Below are 26,935 nucleotides of genomic sequence, written 5' to 3'. Positions count from 1 at the left end.
AAGGCGGAGGAGCAAACCCTGCCCCACGGCGGGGCTTTGGGTTCGCTAATGGATTTTGTTCGTCACGCAGCCCATAATTACCCCTGGCTTTATGGGGTCTGCCCCCACCCCAAAGCAGAGGGCCAACATCTACAACCCAACTGTAATCCCAAGAACCCCAAAACCCCAAAACCAAACCTCCGGTAACCGCGATCCCAAAATCCAGCACCCCAGTGACCCGGTACCCAAAACCCAGGGCTCCATTCACTGCCACCCCATAACCACGACCCCATAACCCACAGCCCCCCCCAAAACAATGCGCCAACCACCACCACCCCAATAATGGGTTTCCCCCATCGCCACGACCCCCCAAAACCACAACCCCACAAACCGTGACCCCAATGGCCCCAATGACCACCACCCCAATAACAAAACCCTCAATAACTGTGACCCCAATCGCCGACAGCCCCCAAAACCCCGACTCCAAAACCGTGACCCTAAAAACCCACAGCCCCCATAACCGCGACCCCAATAACTGACGACCCCCCAAAAAAAAATCCCCTCGGTCACCATCATCCCAAAACCCACAACCCCAATAACAAAACCCCAACAATACCCCAAATCCATCCCTCCAAATCTGTGACCCCAATAACTGACACCCCTGATAACCATGACCCCAATATCTGTGACCCCAATATCTGTGACCCCAATAACTGACACCCCTGATAACCATGACCCCAATAACCGATACCCTCAATAACTGTGACCCCAATAACCCACAACCCCAATAACTGATACCCCAATATCTGTGACCCCAGTAACCCACAACCCCAATCACCACGACCCCCCAAGCCGTGACCCCAACAACCACGACCCCAAAACCCCCCCACAATCAATAACCCCAATGACCACGACCCCAATATCTGTGACCCCAATAACCGATACCCCAATAACTGATACCCCCAACAACCACGACCCCAATAGCTGATACCCCAATAACCATGACCCCAATAACCAACGCCCCCAATAACCACGACCCCAAAAAACCCCCACAATCAATAACCCCAATCACCACGACCCCAATAACCGACACCCCCAACATCAGTGACCCCAATAACCGACACCCCAATAACCACGAACCCAAAAAGCACGACCCCAATAACCGATACCCCCAATATCGGTAACCCCAATAACCCACGACCCCAATAACTGGTACCCCAATATCTGTGACCCCAATAACCAACACCCCCAATCACCACGACCCCCCAAGCCGTGACCCCAACAACCACGACCCCAAAACCCCCCCACAATCAATACCCCCAATGACCACGACCCCAATAACCGATACCCCAATAACTGATACCCCAATAACCGGCACCCCCAATATCTATGACCCCAATAACTGAAACCCTCAATAACCACGACCCCAATAAGCACCACCCCAATAACTGACACCCCAATAACCGGCACCCCCAATAACCACGACCCCCCAAGCCGTGACCCCAAAAACCCCCCACAATCAATACCCCCAACAACCACGACCCCAATAACTGATACCCCAATATCTGTGACCCCAATAACCCACGACCCCAATAACTGATACCCCAATATCTGTGACCCCAATAACCAACACCCCCAATCACCACGACCCCCCAAGCCGTGACCCCAACAACCACGACCCCAAAACCCCCCCACAATCAATAACCCCAATGACCACGACCCCAATAACCGATACCCCAATAACTGATACCCCAATAACTGATACCCCCAACAACCACGACCCCAATAGCTGATACCCCAATAACCATGATCCCAATAACCAACGCCCCAATATCTGTGACCCCAAAAACTGACACCCCTAACAACCACGACCCCAATAACCGATACCCCAGTAACTGATACCCCAATAACCGGCACCCCCAATAACCACGACCCCCCAAGCCGTGACCCCAAAAACCCCCCACAATCAATACCCCCAACAACCACGACCCCAATAACTGATACCCCAATATCTGTGACCCCAATAACCGATACCCCCAACAACCGCGACCCCAAAACCCGACGCCCCCGGTCGCTCCGACCCCAACAGCCGCCCCGTTCCCGAGGGGTTCAGGGGGGTTTCCCCCATTTCCCGGCAGCTGTAGGGCGCAGCGGCGGCTGTGGGGTCGCACCGCCCCCTACCGAGCCGTGCCGCCCTATGAGCGCCGCTCGGGCTCGGCATCCCATAATAGTAGGGACGCGGGGCCACACGTTGGAGTTTGGGGTCGGGGGTTTGAGGTCAGGGTTCCGGGTGTCGGTTATTGGGTCACAGATATTGGGGCGTCAGTTATTGGGGTCGTGCTTTTTGGGGTCGTGGTTATTGGGGTGTCAGTTATTGGGGTATCAATTATTGGGGTATTGGTTATTGGGGTCACAGATATTGGGGTATCAGTTATTGGGGTCGTGGTTGTTGGGTTCATGGTTATTGGGGGTGTCAGTTATTGGGGTCACAGTTATCAGGGCTTCAGGATTCCTGGGGCTTTGGGGTCAGGGTTTTGGGGTCAATGCTGATTTGGGATCAGTTCTTGGGGTGTCAGTTACTGGGGTCACAGATATTGGGGTGTCGGTTATTGGGGTCGTGGTGATTGGGGTTATTGATTGTTAGGGGTTTTTGGGGTCGTGGTTGTTGGGGTCACGGCTTAGGGGGTCGTGGTGATTGGGGTTGTGGGTTATTGGGGTCACAGATATTGGGGTATCAGTTATTGGGGTCGTGGCTGTTGGGGGCACTGTTTGTGGGGATTATTGGGGTCACAGTGATTGGGGGGTGCCAGGTTTTGGGGTCGTGGCTGTTAGGGGTGTCAGTTATTGGGGTCACGGTTATCAGGGCTTCAGGGTTCCTGGGGCTTTGGGGTCAGGGTTTTGGGGTCAATGCTGATGTGACGTTGGGGTTTGGGGTTCTGGGGTTTGGGGTTCTGGGGTTTGGGGTTCTGGGGTTTGCCCTTGGCTTTTGGGGTCAACATTGATTTGAGTTTGGGGCTGTTTTGGGATTTTGGGGTCAATGCTGATTTGGGATCAGTTCTTGGGGTCGTGGTCGTTGGGGGCATTGTCTGTGGGGGATTATTGGGGTCATGGTGATTGGGGCGTCAGTTATTGGGGTCGTGGTTATCAGGATCAGGGGTGTCAGTTATTGGGGTCACGGTTGTTGGGGGCATCAGGTTTTGGGGTCATGGTTGTTGGAGGCACTGTTTTGGGGGGATTATTGGGGTCACAGTGATTGGGGGGTGCCAGGTTTTGGGGTCGTGGCTGTTAGGGGTGTCAGTTATTGGGGTCTCCGTTATCAGGGCTTCAGGGTTCCTGGGGCTTTGGGGTCAGGGTTTTGGGTCAATGCTGATGTGATGTTGGGGTTTGGGGTTCTGGGGTTTGCCCTTGGCTTTTGGGATCAACGTTGATTTGAGTTTGGGGCTGTTTTGGGATTTTGGGGTCAATGTTGATTTGGGATGAGTTCTTGGGGTGTCAGTTATTGGGGTCACAGTGATTGGGGTGCCAGGTTTTGGGGTCGTGGCTGGTAGGGGTGTCGTTTATTGGGGTCATGGTTGCTGGGGGTGCCAGGTTTTGGGGTTGTGGTTGTTGGGGGCACTGTTTGTGGGGGATTATTGGGGTTATGGTGGTTGGGGTGTCAGTTATTGGGGTCGTGGTTATCAGGGCTGTCAGGTATTGGGGTCGTGGTTGTTAGGGGTGTCAGTTATTGGGGTCACGATTATTGGGAGTGTCAGCTATTGGGGTCACAGTGATTGGGGTGTCAGGTTTTGGGGTCGTGGCTGTTAGGGGTGTCAGTTATTGGGGTCACAGTTGTTGGGGGTGCCAGGTTTTGGGGTTGTGGTTGTTGGGGGCACTGTTTGTGGGGGATTATTGGGGTCGCAGTGATTGTGGCTTTCAGCTATTGGGGTTTCAGCTATTGGGGTTTCAGCTATTGGGGTCAGGGACATTGGGGTCAGGCTTTTTGCCCTTGAGTTCCAGGCTCATCCCTGGGCTTTGGGATCAGCGTTGATTTGGGATCAGGGTCGCCCTGCCTCACCGGCTGCTTTTAGGGCCGAGATTCGGACGGGGCCCAGCGGTGCAGCCCCTAACGAGCGCTAATTAGGGGAAAGGGCGCCGCTCGTCAGGCCCAGCTGGGCACCAGGTGCAGCCGCCCCGTAGGCCGAGGGTATTTAAGGGGCTTTGGGAGCCCTGTTTTGGGGTTTTGGCCAGAAGCTGCCCTGCTTTCTGGTTCCAGCCCCACAGCTCGGTTATGGGGGGAGCGGCGGGGGGCTCTGGGGCTGCTGCTGCCCACCCCCCCCCCCGAGGTGCTGGGTGCGGTGCTGAGCCGCCAGCGCGGCCCCCTGCCCCACGCGGCCCCCATCGCCCGCCTGCGCCGCGACCCCGATGGGGGCTACAGGGCCGTGGGGGACCCCGAGGGGGTCCTGGAACGGAGGAGGGTGGCCAATGCCAAAGAGAGGGAGAGGGTGAGGGACCCCAAATAGGGTGGGGGGGGTCCTGGGGGTGTTGTGTCTGTTGGGTTTTCTGTCTCATTTGGGGTCGGGCGGCCCACAGTTATGGGGGTTGGTGGGGATTCGTGGTTCTTGGGGTCGTGGTTGTAGGGGTGTGCAGTTAATGGGGTTCGTGGCTTTTAGGGGGTCAGAGTCACTGGAGTGATGGGTTTGGGGGCTCCCAGCCATTTAGGGTTGGGGTTCTTGGGGTCTGTGGTTATGGCAAGGTGTGGTTTGGGGTCTGTGGGTGTTTGGGGCCAGGGTTCTTGGGTTTGAGGTTTTTTTGGGGGGTCTGCAGTTATTTGGGGTTGGAGTCACTGGGAGTTGTGGCTTTGAGGACTTGAAGTTATCAGGGTTTCAGGGTTCCTGGGGGTTTGGGGTCAGGGTTTTGGGGTCAATGCTGATGTGACGTTGGGGTTTGGGGTTTGGGGGGTTCTGGGGTTTGGGGGTTCTGGGGTTTGGGGGTTCTGGGGTTTGCCCTTGGCTTTTGGGATCAACATTGATTTGAGTTTGGGGCTGTTTTAGGATTTTGGGGTCAATGTTGATTTGGGATCAGGGTTGATTTTGGGGTTTGAGTTTTTGGGGCTGGAGTTCTGGGATTTGGGGCCAGTATTGATGTGAGGTCAGGGCTGATTTGGGGTCAGAGTGTGCACTGGGCTTTGAGTCAAGGTTTGCCCTTGGGGTCTGGCTTTTGGGATCAGGGCTGATTTGGGGTTAGGATGCACCTTGAGTTGTGGGGTCTGAGTTCTGGGCTCGCCTTTGGGCTTTGGGGCCAATACTGATTCAAGATTGGGGTTCACCCTGTGCCTTGGGGTCAGGGCAGATGTTGGGGTTCTGAGATTTGGGGTCATCATCGGTTTGGGGGTCAGGATTTGCCCTTGGCTTTTATCATAGCTGCTTTGGGGTCAGGATTTGCCCAGGGGCTTGGGGTCCACGTTGATTTGAGGTCATGTCCTGCCCTGGGGTTTGGGGTCAGGGTTTGCCCTCGGTCTTTGGGGCTGCTGTTCTGGGATTTGGGGTCAGGGCTGATTTGGGTCAGAAGATGCACTGCGTTTTGGGTCAGGGGTTGACATTGGTGTCTGGGTTCTGGGTTTGCCCTTGGGCTTTGGGGTCAGGGCTGATTTGGGATCGGGGTTCACCCTGTGCTTTGGGGTCAGGGCTGATTTGGGATCGGGGTTCACCCCTGTGCTTTGGGTCAGGGCTGATTTGGGATCGGGGTTCACCCTGTGCTTTGGGGTCAGGGCTGATTTGGGATCGGGGTTCACCCCTGTGCTTTGGGTCAGGGCTGATTTGGGATCGGGGTTCACCCTGTGCTTTGGGGTCAGGGCTGATTTGGGATCGGGGTTCACCCTGTGCTTTGGGGTCAGGGCTGATTTGGGATCGGGGTTCACCCCTGTGCTTTGGGGTCAGGGCTGATTTGGGATCGGGGTTCACCCTGTGCTTTGGGGTCAGGGCTGATTTGGGATCGGGGTTCACCCTGTGCTTTGGGGTCAGGGCTGATTTGGGATCGGGGGTTCACCCTGTGCTTTGGGGTCAGGGCTGATGTTGGTGTTCTGGGGCTTGGGGCCGGCGTGATTTGCCCCGGGTTCTGGGCTGATTTTTGGGGCTGCTTTTGGGGTGGGCTTCGGGCAACGCCGACGCGATTTGGGGTCTCTCCCCGTTCCAGATCAGGAATCTGAACAGCGGCTTCTCAGCCCTGAAGGCTTTGGTTCCTTTGATGCCCCAGGATCGCAAACCCAGCAAAGCCGACACCCTGCGGGCAGCCGCCGAATACATCCGCCTGCTGCGGGCTGTGCTGCGGGACGCGGGGGGGCTGCAGGTACCCCCACCCCCAAAATCCTACCTGGGGGATCCTACAGGGGGAGTTTGGGGGCCGCGTGGTGTCGTTGCGCTGCTGAAGCCGCTGTGATGTTTTTTTATCTTGGGGTAAAAAGCTTTAAATGTTTTTGGCAGGACGGAGCGGGGGGCGGCAGTCAGGAAGTGACCCCGGGGGGGGGCGGTTGGCCCCCGTCTGCCCCCCAACCGCAGCCGTGGGGCTCCCAGCCCTGCGTGGGGCGGCTGCAGGCGGTGAGTTGGGACGGGGGGGGGGGGGGGGGGGGACCTGGGAGGTTATTTTTTAGGGTGGGGGGCGCCCATCATGTTGAATCCCCCGAAGGTTTGGGGGGGGGGGGGGGGGCATCACACACGGGATGCCCCAAATCAGCGCCCCCCCCCCCCCCCCAAAAAAAAAAAAAACCCAAAACCTTCGGTTGAGAAATATTCTCTCTCTTTTCCAGACGCTTCCTGCACATCCCTAAGAAAATTAATGAAGATTTGGGGGGGGGGGGGGGAGGGGGGGGACCGGAGCGACGCTGATGTCCCCAGCGCTGATTTCGGTGCCCCCAAACCAGAATTGATTTCAACTCCCCCCCCCCGCATTGATGCTATGGAGCTCCGCGTCCTCGTAGCGCTGTTCGGAGGGGGGAGGGGTCGGAGGGAGGCGGTGCCTTTAATTGCTCATTAAAGCGTAATTGGGCTCCGGCACCTGCGCTGCGCCCCAGGTGGGTGCGCTCATTAAAGGCGCACTGAATTAATGAGGGTTTTGGTTTGGGTTTTTTTTTTTTTTTGGGGGGGGGGGGAGAGTTGGGGTTGGGTTGGGGGGGGGGCGATGGGGTGATGGGGGGGGGGGGCGTTGATGCTCTGCGGGGCTCAGCCGGCAGGGGGCGCTCCGGGAGCGGGGAGGGGCTCTTTGTCATCGCCGAGTGGAGCCCGGTGGGAGGGGGGGGGGGGGGGGCTTGAGAGTTGGGGGGGGGGGCACAGAACCACGCGTGTCCCCGTCGGGCGCTGTCACGTGTGGGAGATGCGCTGAGAGGTGGGTGCGGGTTGGGGGGGGGGGGGGGGATGCACCTGCTGGGCATCGCGCTGTGTAACGATAATAGGATGGGGGTCGCGAGGAGGGGATGCTGGGGGGGGGGCGGGAAATCACCTGTGTTCGCCTTCTCCTGTTTTCTTCTCTTCCCCCCCCCCAATATCTCAATTCTTTTGTTTGCATCCCTATCTGGGTGGGGGGGAGGGGAGCGCATCCCACCCCCGGCTTCATCCTAATGCACAAACAGGGAATGACCCCCCCCCCCCATCCATCGCATTGTGTCTATAGGGCCGGGTCCTCTTTCCTCCCCCATAGAGAATCGCCCTTTTTCCATTCCCCAACCCCCCCCCCATCCATCCATCAGCCAGCGCTGCGCTCTGCGGTGCCGCAGAGGGGTTGGGTGTGGTGAGGGGGGGGGGGCGGCCCACCCCATAATATCCCAACACCCCCCCCCCACCACCACCCAATTCTGATTTAATGCCGGGGGGGGGGCACTGAGCCGCCCCCATTATTGTTACCATAGGAACAGCTGTGGGTCGCTGCTTGCTGCAGGTGGGTGATATTTTGGGGGGGGGGTGCATGAGGGTTGTGTGGTGTTGTGAATGAACACCCCGGGGGGGGGACATTGGGGGCAGGGGGGGCGTTTAGGGGTTGAAGGAGTTATTTGGGTGCTGGGGCCTTGCGTGCAGCCCCGCTGCTGGCTGGGGTGGGGGATGCTTTCTATGGGGGGGGGGGCTGGGTGTGTGTGATGCTCTCCCCAAAATTACAGCCTTTGGGGGGGGGGGGGGGCACAGCATTCACCCCATTTCCCCAGGATTTCCCAATTTTCCCCTCTATTCACTTCCCCCCCCCTTACATCCCATCACCCCACACAGGGCGGGGGCGCTGGAGCCCTTATCTATAGGGCGCAGGCAGGGGTTGTCGTCTCCCCCCCCGTTGTCCCCCCCCCCCCCCCCCATCCCCTCCCCCGTGTTTCTCTCTGGCGCTGCTTGCAATGGGAACCGGGGCGCTGTGGGGCGATTGGGGCGGCAATAGGGCCGCGCTGCACGTCCTGCTGTCTGTAGGGCCGCCGCCATGAGCACGGCTGCCAGCCCTGAGCCCCCCCCGTCCCCCCCCGGACCCCGATACTTCGATCGCTTCCCCGAAGACGACCCCGAATACCTGCGGGAGCGCAACATGGCGGCCGACCTGAGGCAGGACTTCAACATGATGGAGCAGAAGAAGAGGGTCACCATGATCCTACAGAGCCCGGTGAGCGGCGGCCCCTGACCCTACAAACGGCCTCCTGCCCCATCCAAGCCTTCCTGATCCTAAACATTCCTCCTGCTTCATCCCATCCTTCCTGACCCCAAATGTTCCTCCTGCCCCATCCCAGCCCCATCCCATCCTTCTTGATCCCAAATGTTCCTCCTGCCCCCATTCATGTCCCTTCTGTCCCCAAATGTTCTTCCTGCCCCATCCCAGCCCCACCCCTCCTTGACCCCAAATGCTCCTCCTTTCCCATCCCAAACCCATCCCGTTCTTCCTGGCCCTATCCCCAAATGTTCTGTCCCCCAATGTTCCTCCTGCCCCATTTCAGCTCCATCCCATCCTTCTTGATCCCAAATATTCTTTCTGCCCCATCCCACCCCTCCTGCCCCCATTCATGTCCCTTCTGACCCCAAATGTTCCTCCTGCCCCGTTTCAGCCCCATCCCATCCTTCTTGACCCCAGATGCTCCTCCTTTCCCATCCCAAATCCATCCCGTTCTTCCTGGCCCTATCCATGTCTCCAAATGTTCCTCCTGCCCCATCCCAGCCCCATCCCATCCTTCCCGACCCCGAATGTTCCTCCTCCTCCATCCCACCCCTCCTGCCCCCATTCATGTCCCTTCTGACCCCAAATGTTCCTCTTGCCCCGTTTCAGCCCCATCCCATCCTTCTCGATCCCAAATGTTCCTCCTGCCCCATCCCGTTCTTCCTGGCCCTATCCATGTCCCCAGATGTTCTGTCCCCAAAATGATTCTCCTGCCCCATCCCAGCCCCAAATGCTCCTCCTTTCCCATACCAAATGCATCCCATTCTTCCTGACCCCAAATGTTCTTCCTGCCCCATCCATCCACGCCGCTTCTGTCCCCAAATGTTCCTCCTGCTCCATCCCCCTCTCATCCCATTCCTTCTTGGCCCCACATTCCTCCTTTCCCATCCCATCTCTCCTGACCCCAAATCTTCTTCCTGCCGTGTCCTGGATCCATCATCCTTCCTGACCCCGAATGTTCCTTCTCCTCCATCCCACCCCTCCTGCCCCCATTCACGTCCCTTCTGTCCCCAAAATGTTCCTCCTGCCCCGTTTCAGCCCCATCCCATCCTTCTTGATCCCAAATGTTCCTCCTGCCCCATCCCTCCTTGGCCCCAAATGCTCCTCCTTTCCCATCCTGTTCTTCCTGGCCCTGTCCCCAAATGTTCTGTCCCCAAATGTTCCTCCTGCCCCAGCCCAGCTCCATCCCACCCCTCCTAAACCCCAAATGTCTCCCCTTCTCCTCTTTTTGAACCCAAATGTTGCTTTGACTTCACCCCATCTTTCTTGTCCCATCCCTGTCCCTTCTGTCCCCAAAAATCCCTCCTGCCCCAAAAGCAAATGCCGCTCTGCGTTGGTGCAGAGCCCCACTCACCTGCTGGTGTCACCAAGCCGCCGATGTCACCGTGATGCCACCACCATCCCCATGGCGCCATGTTGGCGATGTCACCGCGGTGGCACGTCCATCAAGTTGGCAGTGCCACCGTCCCCATGCCACCAAGTTGGTGATGTCACCATGATGTCACCATGATGTCACCATGATGTCACCGTCACCATGCCACCGAGATGTGATGTGATGTGATGTCCTCACGGTGCCATCACCTTCATGGTGGCACTTCCACCAAGCTGCTGGTGCCACCGTCCCCACGACACTCAATTGGTGGCGTCGCCATGATGTCACCATCTTCATGATGGCGCTTCATCAGGCTGCTGGTGCCACCGTCCCCATGGCACCGAGTTGGTGATGCCACCATGATGTCACCACCATCCCCATGGCGCCGAGTTGGTGATGCCACCGTGATGTCACCACCATCCCCATGGCTCCGAGTTGGTGATGCCACCATGATGTCACCACCATCCCCATGGCACCGAGTTGGTGATGCCACCATGATGTCACCACCATCCCCATGGCACCAAGTTGGTGATGCCACCATGATGTCACCACCATCCCCATGATGCCGAATTGGTGATGCCACCATGATGTCACCACCATCCCCATGGCTCCGAGTTGGTGATGCCACCATGATGTCACCACCATCCCCATGGCGCCATCTTGGTGATGCCACCATGATGTCACCACCATCCCCATGGCACCGAATTGGTGATGCCACCATGATGTCACCACCATCCCCATGGCACCAAGTTGGTGATGCCACCATGATGTCACCACCACCTCGATGCCATCATCCCCCCCCCACGGCTACCCCCGCTTTCCCCAACCCCCTGGCAACGCCGCCACCCATGCAGAGATGCCACCACCGCGGTGCCACCAAAATGTCCCCATTCTGGACACCTTTGGGTTCGGTGACGCCGCGCTCTGCAGTCTTTCAGGGAGGAGCTGGAGAGCCTCATCCAGGAGCAGATGAAGAAGGGCAACAACTCGTCCCACGTGTGGGCGCTGCGGCAGATCGCAGACTTCGTGGCCACCACGTCCCCCGCCACCCTGCCCACCTCCCCCATGGGTACGGCTGGGGGGGGGGGGGAGGGGGCTCAGAGGGGGTGGAAGGGGACTTTTGGGGACAAAAAGGGAAGGATCTGGGGACGCTTCTGGTTCGGAGAACATCGCCAAGCGCTCAGCGTGCCGCTCCCAGTGGGAAAGGTGGGAGAGGGCTGGGGGATGGAGCGCGGTGTCCCCATGCTGTGTCCCCCCGCTGCCCCCATCTTGTCCAAATGTTGGTCCCCTGCTGTCCCCACACCTCCCCCATGCAATCTCTCCACTGTGTTTCGCCCCCCACGTTGTGTCCCCCTGCTGTCCCCGCATCGTCTCCATGTTGTCCCCGCACTGCATCCCCATGTTGTCCCCGTGTTGTCCCAATATTGTGTCCCAACGCTGTCCCCATGTTGTGTCCTCCTTCTGTCCCCACATTCTCCATACATTGTCCCCCTGCTGCCTCCACGCTGTCTGGATGTTGCTCCCCCCATTGTCCCCATGTTGTGTCCCCACGTTGTTCTCATGTCATGTCCCCAAACTGTCCCATGTTGTCCCAGTGTTGCATCCCCTCACCGTCCCAATGCTGTCCCCACTTTGTGTTCCCCCCATCCCTATGTGTGTCCCCTGCTGTCCCTGCTTTGTCCCCCCGTTGTCCCTCTGCTGTCCCCACATTGTCCTGACGCTGTCTCCATCTTGTGTCCCTGCTGTCCCCACGTCATTCCTATGCTGTGTCCCTATGTTGTGTCCCCTCCTGCCCCCACGTCATCCTCACGTTGTGTTCCCACATTGTCCCCATGTTGTCCCCACATTATCCCAACGCTGTACCCACGTTGTGTCCCCCCAATGTCCTCACATTGTCCCCTCATTGTGCCCCCTGCTGTCCCCACATCACCCCACGCTGTCCCTGTGTCCCCACGCCATGTCCCTGTGTTGTGTCCCTGCTGTCCCTATGTCACGTTCCCACATCGTCCCCATGCTGTGTCCCCACATTGTCCCCTCCTGTCCCCCACTATCACCACATTGTCCCCATGTTTTGTTCCCCATGTCCCCACGTTGTTCTCCTGCACTGCCCCGTGTCCCCACGCTGTGTCCCAATGTTGTCCCCACATCATCCCCAAACTCTCTCCCATATTCTGTCCCCCCGCTGTCCCCACATCACCCCACGCTGTTCCTGTGTCCCCACACTGTGTCCCAATGCTGTCCCCACATTTTGTCCCCCCCTATGTGTCCCCATGTTGTCCCAATGTTCTGTCCCCCCACTGTCCCCACATTATGTCCCCACATTGTACCCAACTGTGTCCCAATGCTATCTTCCTGTTATGTCCCCATGTCGTGGCCCCCCATTGTCTCCCCACTGTCCCCACATCACCCCCACATTGTCCTTGTCCCCCCATGCTGTCCCCACATCACCCCACACTCTCCCTGTGTTCCCACGCCGTGTCCCCATGTTGTGTCCCTGCTGTCCCTATGTCACGTTCCCACATCGTCCCCATGCTGCGTCCCCACATTTTGTTCTCCTCTTCTCCCCCCACTATCACCACATTGTCCCCACATTGTCCTCCTGCCGTGCTATGGTGTCCCCATAGTGTCCCCCCACAGACCCAGATCATCCCCAAACGGTGTCCCATATTATGTCCCCCGCTGTCCCCACCTTTTCCCCACATTCTGTACCCCTGCTGTCCCCACATCACCCCACTCTGTGTCCCAATGCTGTCCCCACATTTTGTCCCCCCCAATGCATCCCCATAGTGTCACCACAGTGTCCCCTCACTGTCCTCACATCATCCCCACGTTGTGTCCCCACGTTGTGTCCCCCTGATGTCCCCACATCACCCCACACTCTCCCTGTGTTCCCACCCTGTGTCCCAATGCTGTCCCCACATTTTGGCCCCCCAGTGTGTCCCCCTGATGTCCCCACATCACCCCACACTGTCCCTCTGTCCCCGCATGTTTTGTCCCCCCATGTTGTGCCCTCCTGCTGTTCCTACATCACCCCACACTCTCCCTGTGTCACCACACTGTCCACACATTTTGTCCCCCAATATGTCCCCATGTTGCCCCAATGTTGTGTCCCCATAGTGTCCCCTCACTGTCCCCACATCACCCCATGTTGTGTCCCCTCACGTTGTGTCCCCCTGCTGTCTCCACATCACCCCACACTCTCCCTCTGTCCCCACTCTGTGTCCCAATGCTGTCCCCATATTTTGTCCCCCCAATGCGTCCCCATTGTGTCACCACAGTGTCCCCTCACTGTCCCCACATCATCCCCACGTTGTGTCCCCACGTTGTGTCCCCCTGATGTCCCCACATCACCCCACACTCTCCCTGTGTCCCCACTGTGTCCCCACATTTTGTCCCCCCAATATGTCCCCATGTTGTGTCCCCATAGTGTCTCCTCACTGTCCCCACATCACCCCACACTGTCGCTGTCCCCCCAATGCTGTCCCCACGTTGTGTCCCCCCACGTTGTGTCCCCCCACGTTGTGTCCCCCCACGTTGTGTCCCCCCGCTGTCCCCACATCACCCCACACTGTGTCCCAATGCTGTCCCCACATTTTGTCCCCCCCAATGCATCCCCATTGTGTCACCACAGTGTCCCCTCACTGTCCCCACATCATCCCTACGTTGTGTCCCCACGTTGTGTCCCCCTGATGTCCCCACATCACCCCACACTGTCCCTCTGTCCCCCCATGTTGTGTCTCCCCATGCTGTGTCCCCCTGCTGTCCTCACATCACCCCACACTCTCCCTGTGTCCCCCCACTGTGTCCCCACATTTTGTCCCCCCCATATGTCCCCATGTTGTGTCCTCATAGTGTCTCCTCACTGTCCCCACATCACCCCACACTGTCCCCCCATGTTGTGTCCCCCCAGTGTGTCCTCCTGCTGTCCCCACATCACCCCACACTGTCGCTGTCCCCCCAATGCTGTCCCCACGTTGTGTCCCCCCACGTTGTGTCCCCCCACGTTGTGTCCCCCCACGTTGTGTCCCCCCGCTGTCCCCACATCACCCCACACTGTGGCCCAATGCTGTCCCCACATTTTGTCCCCCCCAATGCATCCCCATAGTGTCACCACAGTGTCCCCTCACTGTCCCCACATCATCCCCACGTTGTGTCCCCACGTTGTGTCCCCCTGATGTCCCCACATCACCCCACACTCTCCCTGTGTTCCCACCCTGTGTCCCAATGCTGTCCCCACATTTTGGCCCCCCAGTGTGTCCCCCTGATGTCCCCACATCACCCCACACTGTCCCTCTGTCCCCGCATGTTTTGTCCCCCCATGTTGTGCCCTCCTGCTGTTCCTACATCACCCCACACTCTCCCTGTGTCACCACACTGTCCACACATTTTGTCCCCCAATATGTCCCCATGTTGCCCCAATGTTGTGTCCCCATATTGTCCCCTCACTGTCCCCACATCACCCCATGTTGTGTCCCCTCACGTTGTGTCCCCCTGCTGTCTCCACATCACCCCACACTCTCCCTCTGTCCCCACTCTGTGTCCCAATGCTGTCCCCACATTTTGTCCCCCCCAATGCATCCCCATTGTGTCACCACAGTGTCCCCTCACTGTCCCCACATCATCCCCACGTTGTGTCCCCACGTTGTGTCCCCCTGATGTCCCCACATCACCCCACACTCTCCCTGTGTCCCCACTGTGTCCCCACATTTTGTCCCCCCAATATGTCCCCATGTTGCCCCAATGTTGTGTCCCCATAGTGTCCCCACACTGTCCCCCCACGTTGTGTCCCCCCACATTATGTCCCCCCGCTGTCCCTACATCACCCCACTCTGTGTCCCAATGCTGTCCCCACATTTTGTCCCCCCCAATGCATCCCCATAGTGTCCCCACACTGTCCCCTCATGTTGTGTCCCCCCAGTGTGTCCCCTTGCTGTCCCCACATCACCCCACACTGTCGCTGTCCCCCCAGTGCTGTCCCCACGTTGTGTCCCCCCGCTGTCCCCACATCCCCCCACGCTCTCCCTGTGTCCCCGCAGGTCTGACAGCGGTGACTCCCATCAACGACCTCCACGGTCCGGACGCTCCAGCCCTGGCCAAGGGGGAGCGCTTGATGCGCTGCAAAGCGAGCAGCGTGCACCGCCTGCTGGATCTGTACGGCTGGGCGCAGCTGGGCCACGCGGCCGTCACCGTGAGCACCGCGCCGAGTTTCGCCCCTCGCTCTTTTTCTCTGCTTTCCAACGCGTCCGTTTGTCCTCCCGACGGCCGGGCGACGTTCGGGGCGTTTTATTAAAGCCGTTTCGGGTTTTTCCTTTCGCGTTGCTTCACGGGGGGAGGGGAAGCGTGGAGTTGGGTTTTGTGTCACGTGTTTGATGGTTATGGATTGCGCTTGTTTTATCGACCTCGGGTTTTTGTTTCTCTTACTTTGCTCCATTTATTCCTCTTAGTTTGCTCCATTTATTTCACCCTTTTCACTTTATTTATTTCTCTTATTTTGCTCCATTTATTTAACTTTTTTCACTTTATTTCTCTTATTTTGCTCTATTTATTTCTTATTTTGCTCTATTCTTTATTTCTCTTATCTCGCTCTACTTACTTCACCCTTCTCACTTTATCTATTTCTCTTAATTTGCCATTTCTGTTTCACCCACTTTTAATTTATTTCACCCATTTTTTTCTTGGTTTTCCTGCTTTATTTCACCCACTTGGCTGCATTTATTTCACTTCCTTTGATTTATTTCACCTTTAATTTCATTCCTACCTTCTCCTCCTTCCATTTATTCCATTTATCCCCACTCAGTTCCGTGTTTCCCTTTCATTCCGACTTCATTCACAGCTTCCCATCAGATTTATTTCCCTTTATTCCCTTTATGCATTTTACTTTCATTCACTTCTTACATTTTTTCTTTACCCATTCTGTTAATTTTTATCCTTTCTATTAATTTTTATCCATCCTATTAATTTTCAATCATTTATTCATTCTGCAGTTTCACATTACTATTTTTTGTTTCCTATTTACTGCATTCATCAATTACTTCATTTACTTCTTATTTATTATTTCATTTATCACCATTCATTGCTGTGCATCACGTGATTGATTTTCATTTGCTGTTTAATTAGCTATTTATTATTCAATTCATTATTTATTTCATTTATTTTCACAATTTATTGCTTGGCTTTTAATCCTTTTAATTTGTTTTTATTTTATCCATTTACTTTGCTTTGGGTCATTTGATTTTTCTCCTTTATTGTTTATTTTTAATTTTCCTTTTACTCATTTTTACTGCTTTATTTCATTTATTTTACATTTTTTCCCTTTATTTCTGTCGACTCTTCCTCTTCCTCTTCCTCTTCCTCTTCCTCTTCCTCTTCCTCTTCCTCTTCCTCTTCCTCTTCCTCTTCCTCTTCCTCTTCCTCTTCCTCTTCCTCTTCCTCTTCCTTTTTTTCATCCCTATTGACGTCTTCCATCTTCTTTTCTTTTTCAAACTCTGTTTTCAGTCTTTTCAGATTTTCTATTTGGTTTCTAATTTCATTTCTATTTTTTATTCCCCTTTCCCTCCCTTCTCCCCTTTTCCCCCTTTTTTCTCCCCCTTTTTCCCCCTCCTCCCTCCCTTCTTTTCCCCTCCCCTCCCCCCTTTCTTCTCCCCCCCCCATCTCCCCCCCTTTCTCTTCCCCCCCCATCTCCCCTCCTCCCTTTTCCCCCTTCCCTTCCCCCCTTTCTTCCCCCCCCTTTTTCCCCCTCCCCTCCCCCATTTCCCCCCCCATCTCCCCCGTTTCTTTTCCCCCCTCATCTCCTCCCCCCCCTTTTTCCCCCTCCCCCTTCTTCCCCCTCTCATCTCCCCCCTTTCTTTTCTCCCTCCCCCCCCTTTTTCCCCCACTCCCCCTTTTTCCCCCCCCATCTCCCCCTTTTCTCCCCCCCTCATCTCCCCTCCCCCTTTTCCCCCTCCCCTCCCCCTTTTCACTTCCATTCACCTTCCATCCTCTCCCCCCCCCCCAGCTGAGGGTCAGCAAAGAACAGGAGCACTTCCTGGTGGCCCCCCAAGGTTTGGCGTGCAGTGAGGTGACCGCAGCCAGCCTGGTGAGCGCCCCCCTACCCCCCCCACGACCCCCCCCCCAATATCCCCGATACCCCAGGCTGTGAGAGCCCCTCCTCTCCCCTCAGATCAAGGTGAACGTGCTGGGCGATGTGGTGGAGCAGGGCAGCACCGACTTTGCCCCCGATGCTCGTGCCTTCAGCCTCCATGCCGCCATCTACGCCGCCCGCCCCGACGCCCGCTGCATCGTGCGCCTGCACACCCCGGCAACGGCGGCGGTGAGAGGGAGGGAGGGCTGTTGTGTCGGGCCATATCGCGATATAATGCGTTGTGTCAGGCCATATTGTGATATATTGTGTTGTGTCGGGCCATATTGTGATATATTGTGTTGTGTCAGGCCATATTGTGATATATTGTGTTGTGTTGGGCCGTATTGTGATATACTGTGTTGTGTCGGGCCGTATTGTGATATATTGTGTTGTGTCGGGCCATATTGTGATATATTGTGTTGTGTTGGGCCGTATTGCGATATACTGTGTTGTGTCGGGCCGTGTTGTGATATAATGTGTTGTGTCTGGCCATATTGTGATATAATGTGTTGTGTCAGGCCGTATTGCGATATAATGTGTTGTGTTGGGCCATGCTGTGATATACTGTGTTGTGTCGGGCCATGTTGTGATATAATGTGTTGTGTCTGGCCATATTGTGATATATTGTGTTGTGTCAGGCCGTATTGCAATATATTGTGTTGTGTTGGGCCACGCTGTGATATAATGTGTTGTGTAGGGCCGTATTGTGATATACTGTGTTGTGTTGGGCTGTGTTGTTTTGTGTCGGGCCATACTGTGATATAATGTGTTGTGTTGGGCCATATTGCGATATATTGTGTTGTATTGGGCCATGCTGTGATAAAATGTGTTGTGTTGGGCCATGTTGTGTTGTGTCTGGCCATATTGTGATATAATGTGTTGTGTCGGGCCATATTGTGATATATTGGGCTACGTTGTGTTGTGTCAGACCATATTGTGATATAATGTGTTGTGTTGGGCCATGCTGTGATATAATGTGTTGCGTTGGGCTACGTTGGGCCATATTGGGCCTTATTGTGCCATATTGTGTTGTGTTGAGTCCTATTGTGCCCTACTGGGCCATACTGTGTTGTGTCGGGCTGTATTGGACCATATGGTGTTGTGCTGGGCCATGTTGTGATAAAATGTGTTGTATTGGGCCCTATTGGGCCCTATTGGGCCATATGGTGTTGTGCTGGGCCATATTGTGATATAATGTGTTGTATTAGGCTACGTTGGGTTGTGTTGGTCCCTATTGGGTTGTATAGGGTTATGTTGGGCCATATTGTGTTGTGTAGGGCCGTATTGGGCCATATCGTGTTGTATTGTGTTATATTTTATTATATTGGGCTATATTGTGCCCTACTGTGCCTTATTGTGCCCTATTGGACCTTACTGTGCACTGTTGTGCCAACGTTGTGTTGGGCCATATTGTTATATAATGCGTTATATTGGGCCGTATTGTGTCCTATTGGGCCACACTGAGCCATATGGTGTTGTGCTGGGCCATATGGTGTTCTGTTGGGCCATATTGTGATATATCGTAATATATTGTGTTATATTGGGCTATAATGTGCCAATTGGGCCATATTGTGCCAATTGGGCCTTATTGTGCCCTGTTGTGCCATATTGCGTTGTGTTGGACCATATTGTTATATAATGTGTTTTATTGGGCCCTATTGGGCCATATTGTGTTGTGTAGGGCCATATTGTGCCATATTGTGCCTTATTGTGCCATATTGTGATATATTGTAGTATATTGTGTCGTGTTGTGTTATATTGGGCTATATTGTGCCCTATTGGGCCTTATTGTGCATTATTGTGCCATATTGTATTGTGTTGGGCCGTATCAGGCATATTGTGTTGTGTTGGGCCCTACTGTGCCCTATTGGTCCTTATTGTGCACTGTTGTGCCATATTGTGTTGTGTAGGGCCATACTGGACCATACTGTGCCATATTGGACCATATTCTGCCCGATTGTGCCCCATTGTGCCCTATTGGGCCATGTTGTGTTGTGTAGGGCCATATTGGCCCACATTGGCTCATATTGTGTTGCGTTGGGCCACATTTTGCCCTATTGTGCCACGTTGTGTTGTATTGGGCCATATTGTGCCATATTGTGCCATTTTGTGCCGTCTTGTACCACCTTGTGTTGTGTCGTGCTGTATGGTGCCCTATTGGGCCATATTGTGTTGTGCTGGACCATATTGGGCCATACTGTTTTACCTTGTGCCAAACTCTGCCATATTGCTCTGTGACACCTCGTGCTGTGTTGTGTTGTGCCCTATTGTGCCATATTGCGCCCCATTTCTCTGTGCTACCTTGTGTTGTGCCGTGCCATATTGTGCCCTGATGCTCTGTGCCACCTCGTGCCATATTTCTCTGTGCCACGCCATGCTACTCCATGCCACAGGGTGCCATGTTGTGCTGCGTCACGCTGTGCTACTTTGTGTTGTTCTGTGCCACATCGTGCCGTGTTGTGCCATGCTGTATTGTGCAACTTCATGCCACGTTGTTCTGTGCCATATTGTGCCACATTACTTTGTACAGAGTGCTGCTGTGCCACGTTGTGCTGCTGTGCCACATTGTGCTGCTGTGCCACGTTGTGCTGCTGTGCCACGTTGCCCCATTCCATTCTGTGCCACTTTGTGCCGTGTCGCTCTGTGCCACGCTGTGTTGTTCCACAACACGAGGCTGTGCCAACGCTGTGCCGTATTGTGCCCAGCTGTGCCGTGCCCTGCTGTGCCAGCCGGTGCTGTTCTGCGCCACATTCTGCCTTGCTGTGTTGCCTTGTGCCATGTCGCCATGTCGTGCCGTGCTGTCATGTCGCGCCGTGTCGTGCCGTGCCACGTGGTGCCATACCGTGCCGTGCCGCAGGTGTCAGCCATGCGCTGCGGCGTGCTGCCCATCTCCCGCGCTGCGCTGCTGCTGGGGGACATCGCCTACTTCGACTTCCGTGGTGAGGTGGAGGACGAAGCCGACCGGGTTGAGCTGCAGAAGTGCCTCGGCCCCACCTGCAAGGTGGGTCTGGGGGGAATCACGGTGCTGGTAACAGCCCCCCCCCCAACCCCACACACTGTGCTGATGCTCCTTTGCCACCGCAGATCTTGGTGCTGCGCAACCACGGGGTGCTGGCGCTGGGCGACACGGCTGAGGAGGCTTTCTACAGCATCTTCCACCTGCAGGCAGCCTGCGAGGTGCAGGTGAGAGCTGCCCCCAAAATGGGGGCCTGCGGTGCCTTGGGATGGTGCATGGAGCTGTGCATGGTCTCAGCCATCAGTGCAACGCTCCCAGCACCTTGCACTGAGCTGTGCATGGTCTCAGCCATCAATGCAATGCCCCCTGCACCATGCACTGAGCTGTGCATGGTCTCAGCCATCAATGCAATGCCCCCTGCACCATGCACTGAGCTGTGCATGGTCTCAGCCATCAATGCAATGCCCCCTGCACCATGCACTGAGCTGTGCGTGGTCTCAGCCATCAGTGCAACGCTCCCAGCACCTTGCACTGAGCTGTGCATGGTCTCAGCCATCAATGCAATGCTCCCAGCACCATGCACTGAGCTGTGCATGGTCTCAGCCATCAATGCAACGCTCCCAGCACCTTGCACTGGGCTGTGCATGCTCTCAGCCATCGATGCAATGCCCCCTGCACCATGCACAGCTCTGTGCACGATCTCAGCCACTACTGCAGTGCCCTCAGCACCACGCATGGTCTCAGCCACCAATGAAATACCCCCTACACCGTACCTGCACAAAGCTGTGCCTGCTCTCAGCACCAGAGCAATGCTCCCAGCACCACGCACTGAGCTGTGCATGGTCTCAGCCATCAATGCAACGCTCCCAGCACCTTGCACTGAGCTGTGCATGGTCTCAGCCATCAATGCAATGCTCCCAGCACCTTGCACTGAGCTCTGCGTGCTCTCAGCCATCGATGCAATGCCCCCTGCACCGTGCACAGCGCTGTGCAAAGTCTCAGCCACCGATGCAACGCTGCAGGTGTCGGCGCTGGCGAGTGCAGGCGGTGCAGAGAACCTCATCGTGCTGGAGCGTGCCAAGCACCGTCCCCACGAGGTGGGCTCCGTGCGCTGGGCTGGCAGCACCTTCGGCCCCATGCAGAAGAGCCGGTTGGGCGAGCACGAATTTGAAGCCCTGATGAGGATGCTGGACAACCTGGTGAGCGGCTGCAAGCGAGCGCGCGGCGTCCCTGCATCCCTTTTCAAACCATATGAGGCCATATGAGGAGAGGCTGAAGGAGCTGGGAATGTTCAGCCTGGAGAAGAGGAGGCTCAGGGGAGACCTCATTGCTCTCTGTAACTTCCTGAAGGGAGGCTGTAGTGAGCTGGGGGTCGGCCTCTGCTCTCGTGTCATTAGTGATAGGACCAGGGGGAATGGCTTCAAGCTACGGCAGGGGAGATTCAGGCTGGACATGAGGAAGAATTACTTTTCAGTAAGGGTGGTCAGGCACTGGAATGGATGCCCAGGGAGGTGGTGGAGTCACAGAGCCTGGGGGTGTTCAAGGAAAGGCTGGATGTTGTGTTGAGGGACATGGTTTAGTGGGAGCTGTTGGGAATAGGTGAACGGTTGGACTGGGTGATCTTTTAGGTCTTTTCCAACCTTGGTGATTCTATGATTCTATGATTCTATAAACCACCCTGAGAAAATAACTCACAGGACCCGATGGCGCTTCGCTCTGCAGGGTTACCGCACCGGTTACACCTACCGCTACCCCTTCGTGCAAGAGAAAAGCAAACCCAAAAGCGATGTGCTCATCCCTGCCACCGTGACGGCCTTCGTCTTCGAGGAGGAGGCGATGCCCACGCCTGCGCTGCGGCAGCACGCACAGAAGCAGCAGAAGGAGAAGACGCGGTGGCTCAACACACCCAACACGTACCTGCGGGTCAGCGTGGCCGAGGAGCAGCAGGGAGGCCAGAAGACCAAGACGACCGTATGGGGCTGTCGGGTTCTTTGGGGTTTTGGCTGCGGCTGATCGCTCCTGGGGGGGCTTGTCGATAAAAGGGAGGTAGGGGATGCTTGGAGCGCTGGGTCCACCAAAAATGGGTGAGCAGAGAGAGCACAGGGGTTCTCCAGTAGTGAGAAATGCTTGGTGTGCCCACTTCAGGCACACTGAGCATGTCTGCCTTTATTTGCCCCGTGTCTGCCTTTATTTGCCCCGTGCCTGCCTTTATTTGCCCCGTGCCTGCCTTCATTTGCCCCGTGCCTGCCTTTATTTGCCCCATGTCTGCCTTTATTTGCCCCATGTCTGCCTTTATTTGCCCCGTGCCTGCCTTTATTTGCCCCGTGCCTGCCTTCATTTGCCCCGTGCCTGCCTTCATTTGCCCCGTGCCTGCCTTTATTTGCCCCGTGTCTGCCTTTATTTGCCCCGTGTCTGCCTTTATTTGCCCCGTGTCTGCCTTCATTTGCCCCGTGTCTGCCTTTATTTGCCCCGTGTCTGCCTTTATTTGCCCCGTGTCTGCCTTTATTTGCCCCGTGCCTGCCTTCATTTGCCCCGTGCCTGCCTTCATTTGCCCCGTGCCTGCCTTTATTTGCCCCGTGTCTGCCTTTATTTGCCCCGTGTCTGCCTTTATTTGCCCCGTGTCTGCCTTTATTTGCCCCGTGCCTGCCTTCATTTGCCCCGTGTCTGCCTTCATTTGCCCCGTGCCTGCCTTTATTTGCCCCGTGTCTGCCTTTATTTGCCCCGTGTCTGCCTTTATTTGCCCCGTGTCTGCCTTTATTTGCCCTGTGTCTGCCTTCATTTGCCCCAGAGCACCTTCTATTCTAAAAGCCCACTGCCAGCACCCAGTGCTTTGTTGGGGTTTCCTTTCCCTGCACCACGTTTGGCCCAGTCTCTTCTCTCTGCAGGATGCATTTATTCATCAGCTTTCATCTCCTGGTGGTGTGCATTTATTTCCTCTTGCCACGCCATGCATTGGTCAGGGTTTGCTCTTCCCGTGCCATGTATTTATTGGGGTTTGCTCTCCTCTATCAAGCTCTGTCTCTCCATGCCATGCATTGATTGGGGTTTGCTCTCCATGACACACAGCTATTGAGGTTTCCTCTCTTAATGCCACGTACTTATTGCAGTTACTGCTCAAAACCGTTCTTTCATCAGGGCTTGCTCTCAATGCCATGCATTTATTAGGGTTTCCTCTCTCAATGCCATGTGTTCATTGGGGTTGCCACTCAAAGCCACGCATTTATTAAGGTTTCCTCTTGACGACATGCATTTATTGGGCTTGCATCCTCCATGCCATGTACTGTGTTTCCCTCTTTCAGTGCTGTGCATTGATCTGGGTTTCTTTTCTCAATACCATCCGTGCATTCGTTGGGGCTCGCTCTTGATTACGTGCAATTATTGGGCTTTCCTCTCGCCATGCCATGAATTCACCTGGCTTTGCTCTCCATGCCCTGCATCTCTGGGTGTTTCCCCCTTCCTCTCCGGCAGTGGCTGAAGGCTGACGAGGCGGAGAAGGGCAGCAGTGGCACTGCCATCCGCATCGAGAACCCCAACCAGTTTGTGCCCCTCTACACCGACCCTCAGGAGGTGCTGGAGATGAGGAACAAGGTGCGTTGCCATCCGGGTGACCCTGGATGCGGGGTCCCAAGGGTCCCGAGGACGACGGGTCCACGTTTTCCCATCCTCTCTCTGCATCTCTCTTGTAGATCCGTGAGCAGAACCGCCAGGACGTCAAGTCTGCAGGGCCGCAGTCCCAGCTGCTGGCCAGTGTGATCGCCGAGACGAGCCGCAGCCCCGTACGTCCCCCGTGTCCCCATGTCCCTGTTCCTCCTCGTGCCAGGGGGTGACGCTGCTATTTGGGGGGGGGTTCAGTCCACAGAAAGCCATTTGGGGGATGCCGAGACCAAAAACCCATCCCAAGAGGAGGTCCCAGCTGAGCCGGAGCCCCCGAACCCCTTCAGCCAGCTCACGGACCAGGAGCTGGAGGAGTACAAGCGGGAGGTGGAAAGGAAGAAGCTGGGGCTGCACGGTACGAGCTGGGGGGACCGTGTGCATCCCAGAGCCCCATTATGGGGTCTGTAGCCATCTGTCTGTCTGCAGGAGACAAGGAGGAAGAGGAGACCCAGGCATCCCCCCCAGAATCACCACCGGGGTCCCCAAAATCCCCCAACAAAAGCGCAGCCCCAGAGGGTCAGGAGGGTGAGTGGGGTGTGGGCGGAGAGGGCTGAAGAGCAAAACCCCTGTGGAAAACGTGGGTAAACGTCAGCAGTGCCTCCGTGCTGCCCCACAGCAGTGGGGACGCACAGTAGCCCCATACCTGCCGCCTCCCTTTAAGGTCCATGCAGGATTTTGGCACCCACCAGGGGGGCTCCCGGCGGTGCTGCCCATCGCGTGCACTTGTCGTATGCAACCTGCACGGGCCGGGGCACGGGGGGGGGGGGGCGACGGTGGGTGCTGCTGGCTGTCTCATCGTGTCTCATGGTGTCCGTCTGTCTGTCTGTCTCCACAACGTCTTCCTTTCTCTTTCCTCCATGTGTCGCTTTCACCCCAGGAGTTCCCCCTGACTCTGAATGCTTATCACTGTAGTAAGTACGGAGGGGCCGGGCTCCAGCAGCCCGCGCAGCGCCTGCAGCAGGACGTGCCTTGGGTTGCCTCGCTGGTGTTGCCCGCTTTGTTCCATCGCTGAGGCCGGGATGTGGGGCTCTGCCCCATGTTCCATCCTGTGGGGAGGGGAAAGGCTCAGGGAAGCGGTGCGTCGGGTCCCGGCGCGCTGTGCTGCGCTTTCAGGGTTGGATCCTGCTCCTGCCCGGGGTGACACGGGGGGGGCGATGGCGGCTGGCGGCCCCGCGGCGCTCACCTCTCCCTCTCCCTTTGTCAAGGTGACAAGAAGGTGGAGGATGGCCAAGCTCCGGCCGATTCCTCCGCCGAGAAGGAGCCGCCTGCGGTGGTCAATGGGAAGGATGAGGAGCAGAGCACGGAGGAGAGCAAAGGGGGGGACCAGACGAGCACCCCGGCCAACCCAGAGCAGGATGCCCCCAAGGAGAAGAGCGAGACGGTGACCAGCACCCCCGTCTCCCCCGAAGGCTCACCCTCCAAATCACCCTCCAAGAAGAAGAAGAAATTCCGGACCCCGTCCTTCCTGAAAAAGGGCAAAAAGAAGGAAAAGATCGAATCTTGAGCCTCTCCCCCCTCCCCCCGTGGCTTTGGCCGAGCGTCTTTCCAGACGGATGCGTCTGCGCCGTGCGTCTGGCCGTGGCGCAGCCAAAAACCCTGGAGGTGAACAATCCGGGAGCCCCCGGCACGAGGCACCAAGTCCCCCCCGTCACCCGCTTCGGAGGTGGCCGCTGAGCTTACCGAGAGATTTTGGCCCCTGTCTGCTGCTTGGGGAAATACCCACCGCCACGTCCCCGCTCCCACCAGCGCTCCCCCGTCTCTCCCAGGCTCCCCCGTGGGCTCTGAGGTTTGTTTATCCCACCCGCTGCTTGCAGAGCCCTCGTGCAACGCGGAGGCACAGCCCGGATGCGCTTGGTTTTGAGAAAGAAACGGGTGTGCTGTCGTCGCTGGTTTTGGGCCTTTGACCCAAAACGTTTTGTTTCACGCTCTGCTGGAACGGCGCTGGCTTTGCCCCTGGCATCTCTTTGCCAGGGTGATGGGATGGAGCCCAACACCGGAGGATTGCTCTCCCCGAAGGAGAGCACCTGGGACTCTTTCCTTCTCGGATCGCAATCTTACCCCAAGGCTGTGAGCCACCTCGGTCCCCTTCTCCTGGTGCCACACTCACACGTTTGCTGCTTGGTGGAGAGCAGCAGGGTTTCTGCACCGCACCTGAGAACACAGAAGACGAGGAGCCTCGGGGCGGAGTCACGTAAAACTGAGCAAACTTCACTCACCAAGTGCTACTTTGGGATGAACACACGCTGCCAATTCACTTCAGTAGGAGGCACTGCCCTGGTCCCCCCACACCGCGTCGATGAGTGCCTGTCCACGTAAAGAGCACGAGAGCCCCGAGGCCGAACCGCTGCTCAGCCCAGCTCTGGACTCCTGAGCACACGCACAGATCCTCCCCATCCTTCCCCCAGCCTCACCTCCCCATGCCCAGCCATGCAACCCAAAGGGAAGAAGAAAAAGCAGCTCTGAAGCCTGGAAAAGTCTGGTGGCTTTTTTTGGGGTGTGGGAGTCATTTAAGGTCGAATGCAGGGCTGCTGCAGGCAGGAGATGGAGAGGAGGAAATGCGTAAGATGGGGTTGGTTTTCTTTACGGGGCTGCAGTTTGGGGTGGGCCAAGGACTTCTAAAGGGGAGAGTAAAAATAAATTGCAAAACCACAACCCCAGCAGGAATGTCCTCCCCCAGCACTGAGGTTTTGCAGCCTGAGAGTCTTTGCTGTGCCCCCGTGTCCTCGCTGGCATTCTGCTAGAGGCTGCAGCCTGGATGAAGTTGGAGGGGACCTTGCAGGCTGCCCGGTTCCACACCTTGCCCTCAGCCTGTCCGTCTCCAGGATGGGGCACTTCCAGCTCTGGGCAGCATTGCCTCACTGCCTTCTGAGTAAAGAATCTCCTGCTGCTTAAATCTGATCTCAATCTCCCATCTTCTAGCTCGAAGCCATTCCCCCTTGCCCTGCTGCCATCAGGAAGTCCTGCTGATGAGCAGCCTTTAAGCGCTGGAGAGCTACAGTGAGGTTTCCCTTCGGCTGCCCTCAGCCTTTCTTCCCAGGGTTCACCTACAGCTCTCCTCTCATTTTCCCTTGCTGCTTTTTCTCCTCTCCTGGGCCCCACCGTGGCCCTCAGCACCCCTGAACCCCAACCACCCCACGGTGGGTTTTTGGCTCCCATTTCCAGGGCTGTGGCTGGAATGGAGTCATCCCAGCCAAAGCGCAGGGCT

The 26,935-nt window shown here is 56.5% G+C and overlaps 3 protein-coding genes across 7 annotated transcripts; all 3 read left to right on the top strand.

The window, feature by feature from the left end:
* The first annotated feature begins 980 nt into the window (after positions 1-980).
* On the top strand, positions 981-6,917 carry FIGLA (folliculogenesis specific bHLH transcription factor). The gene is made up of 5 exons (XM_052702269.1): positions 981-1,159; positions 4,139-4,460; positions 6,151-6,303; positions 6,438-6,551; positions 6,761-6,917. The coding sequence occupies exons 1-5, from the start codon at positions 981-983 to the stop codon at positions 6,779-6,781; spliced, it is 789 nt and encodes a 262-aa protein (XP_052558229.1). The 3' UTR covers positions 6,782-6,917.
* Positions 6,918-7,282: 365 nt separating this feature from the next.
* ADD2 (adducin 2) lies at positions 7,283-26,204 on the top strand. 4 transcript variants are annotated; one of them, XM_052702279.1, is made up of 16 exons: positions 7,283-7,335; positions 7,856-7,884; positions 8,397-8,583; positions 10,931-11,069; positions 15,037-15,188; positions 16,995-17,075; positions 17,160-17,309; positions 19,978-20,121; positions 20,205-20,303; positions 21,099-21,275; positions 21,799-22,047; positions 23,545-23,664; positions 23,763-23,852; positions 23,929-24,085; positions 24,157-24,255; positions 24,936-26,204. In XM_052702279.1, the coding sequence occupies exons 3-16, from the start codon at positions 8,407-8,409 to the stop codon at positions 25,232-25,234; spliced, it is 2,133 nt and encodes a 710-aa protein (XP_052558239.1). In that variant the 5' UTR covers positions 7,283-7,335; positions 7,856-7,884; positions 8,397-8,406; the 3' UTR covers positions 25,235-26,204. The 4 variants fall into 4 exon arrangements, with proteins under 4 accessions (XP_052558239.1, XP_052558240.1, XP_052558242.1 ...); XM_052702280.1 differs by lacking the exon at positions 7,856-7,884 and having other exon boundaries at positions 7,320-7,335; XM_052702282.1 differs by lacking the exons at positions 7,283-7,335; positions 7,856-7,884 and adding an exon at positions 24,608-24,641 and having other exon boundaries at positions 8,321-8,583; positions 24,936-25,030.
* On the top strand, positions 22,054-23,537 carry LOC128090171 (uncharacterized). 2 transcript variants are annotated; one of them, XM_052702284.1, is made up of 2 exons: positions 22,054-22,801; positions 22,865-23,537. In XM_052702284.1, the coding sequence occupies exons 1-2, from the start codon at positions 22,130-22,132 to the stop codon at positions 23,147-23,149; spliced, it is 957 nt and encodes a 318-aa protein (XP_052558244.1). In that variant the 5' UTR covers positions 22,054-22,129; the 3' UTR covers positions 23,150-23,537. The 2 variants fall into 2 exon arrangements, with proteins under 2 accessions (XP_052558244.1, XP_052558243.1); XM_052702283.1 differs by having other exon boundaries at positions 22,054-22,822.
* Positions 26,205-26,935: the final 731 nt, after the last annotated feature.

This window comes from Tympanuchus pallidicinctus, unplaced genomic scaffold, assembly GCF_026119805.1.
Source record: "Tympanuchus pallidicinctus isolate F22 unplaced genomic scaffold, pur_lepc_1.0 scaffold44, whole genome shotgun sequence".
Lineage (NCBI taxonomy): Eukaryota > Metazoa > Chordata > Aves > Galliformes > Phasianidae > Tympanuchus > Tympanuchus pallidicinctus.
The sequence above is the reverse complement of the archived record's forward strand: the minus strand, read 5'-3'. Positions and strand labels throughout refer to the sequence as shown.